Source organism: Haliaeetus leucocephalus, unplaced genomic scaffold (assembly GCF_000737465.1).
Source record: "Haliaeetus leucocephalus isolate CR32 unplaced genomic scaffold, Haliaeetus_leucocephalus-4.0 Scaffold470, whole genome shotgun sequence".
Lineage (NCBI taxonomy): Eukaryota > Metazoa > Chordata > Aves > Accipitriformes > Accipitridae > Haliaeetus > Haliaeetus leucocephalus.
In genome coordinates, this window is record NW_010972906.1 from 2,564 (window position 1) to 3,825 (window position 1,262).

A 1,262-nucleotide genomic window follows, 5' to 3' on the forward strand; every position below is an offset into this window, starting at 1 on the left:
GTCGGCGGCCGAGACGTTGAGCGTGGCGGAGGCGGTGGTGTTGCCGGCGGCGTTGGTGACCATGCAGGTGTACTGCCCCGTGTCCTGCACGGTGACGTTGGTGAAGTTGAGCGTGCCGTCGTGGAGGACGGAGATCCTCACCCGGTACGAGCCGTGGGTCATCAACGTCCCGTTGGGCGTCAACCAGTTGACCGACGTCATGGCCGTCCCCGTCCGGCACTTGAGCTCGGCCGCCATCCCTTCGGTGACGTTGAGGTCGGCGGGGGGTTCGACGATGACGGGGGCGTAGCAGGTGAAATGTCCCGGCTCCAGCTCGCCCAGGTAGCGGCCGCGCAACGCCGGCGGCGCGTGGCAGCGGGCGCAGCAGCTGGTGTTGCTGGGCACCGTCTCCCTCAGCCACCAGCTCAACCAGAGGACGTCGCAATCGCAGCGCCAAGGGTTGTGGTGGAGGTGGACCCGCTCCAGGCGGTGCAGGGGGGCGAAGAGGTCGTGGGGCAGCGAGGCCAGCTCGTTGTGGGCCAGATTCAGCTCCTCCAAAGCTTTCAGGTCGTCGAAGGCGTTCCGCTCCACCGCCGCCACCCGGGCGTGCATCAACCACAACTTCCTCAGACTCCCCAAACCTTGGAAAGAACCCGGCCGGACGCGCCCCAACCGATTGCCCGAGAGCTCCAGCTCTTCCAAGCGGACCAACGCCGTCAAGTTGGGGATCTCCTTCAGGTTGCACATCCCCAAGTTCAAGTACCGCAGGTTGACCAAGCCCTCGAAGGCGGCCTCCGAGATGTACTCCAGGCGCTTGAGCTCGCCCAGGTCCAAGCGCCGGAGGGAAGGGACGCGGTTGAAGGCGTAGGACGGGATGCTCTCGATGGGGTTGTTGCGCAGCCAGAGCTCGCGCAGCTTGGAGAGGTACTCGAAGGCTTGCGTCGGGACGGTGGTCAAGCGGTTGTCGAAGAGCTCCAAGGTGTTGAGGTTGGGGAGGCCGTTGAAGGCGCCCACCTCCACCTTCCGCACCAGGTTGCGGCTCAGCTGGAGGATCTCCAAGTGCCGCAGGTGCTTGAACGTGTCCGTGCGGATCACCTGGATGTGGTTCTCCTGCAGGTTTAGGTAGCGCGTGTTGACCGAGATGCTCGCCGGCACTTCCAGCAGTTCCCGCCGGGTGCAAATCACCCGACTCGCTTGGTTGCTGCAAGAACAAGCCGCCGGGCACGAGGTGGGAGCCGCCGCCGGCGCCGCCGGGGCCAACAGCAGCAGCAGCAGCAGCAGCA

The 1,262-nt window shown here is 65.7% G+C and overlaps 1 protein-coding gene across 1 annotated transcript; it reads right to left on the reverse strand.

Moving 5' to 3' along the window:
* Positions 1-9: 9 nt before the first annotated feature.
* On the reverse strand, positions 10-1,260 carry LRRC4B (leucine rich repeat containing 4B; the record flags this gene model as incomplete). The annotated part of the gene is made up of 1 exon (XM_010575269.1): positions 10-1,260. A coding segment is annotated over one exon (1,251 nt), but the record flags the coding sequence as incomplete, so codon positions are not given.
* Between the last annotated feature and the right edge of the window lie 2 nt (positions 1,261-1,262).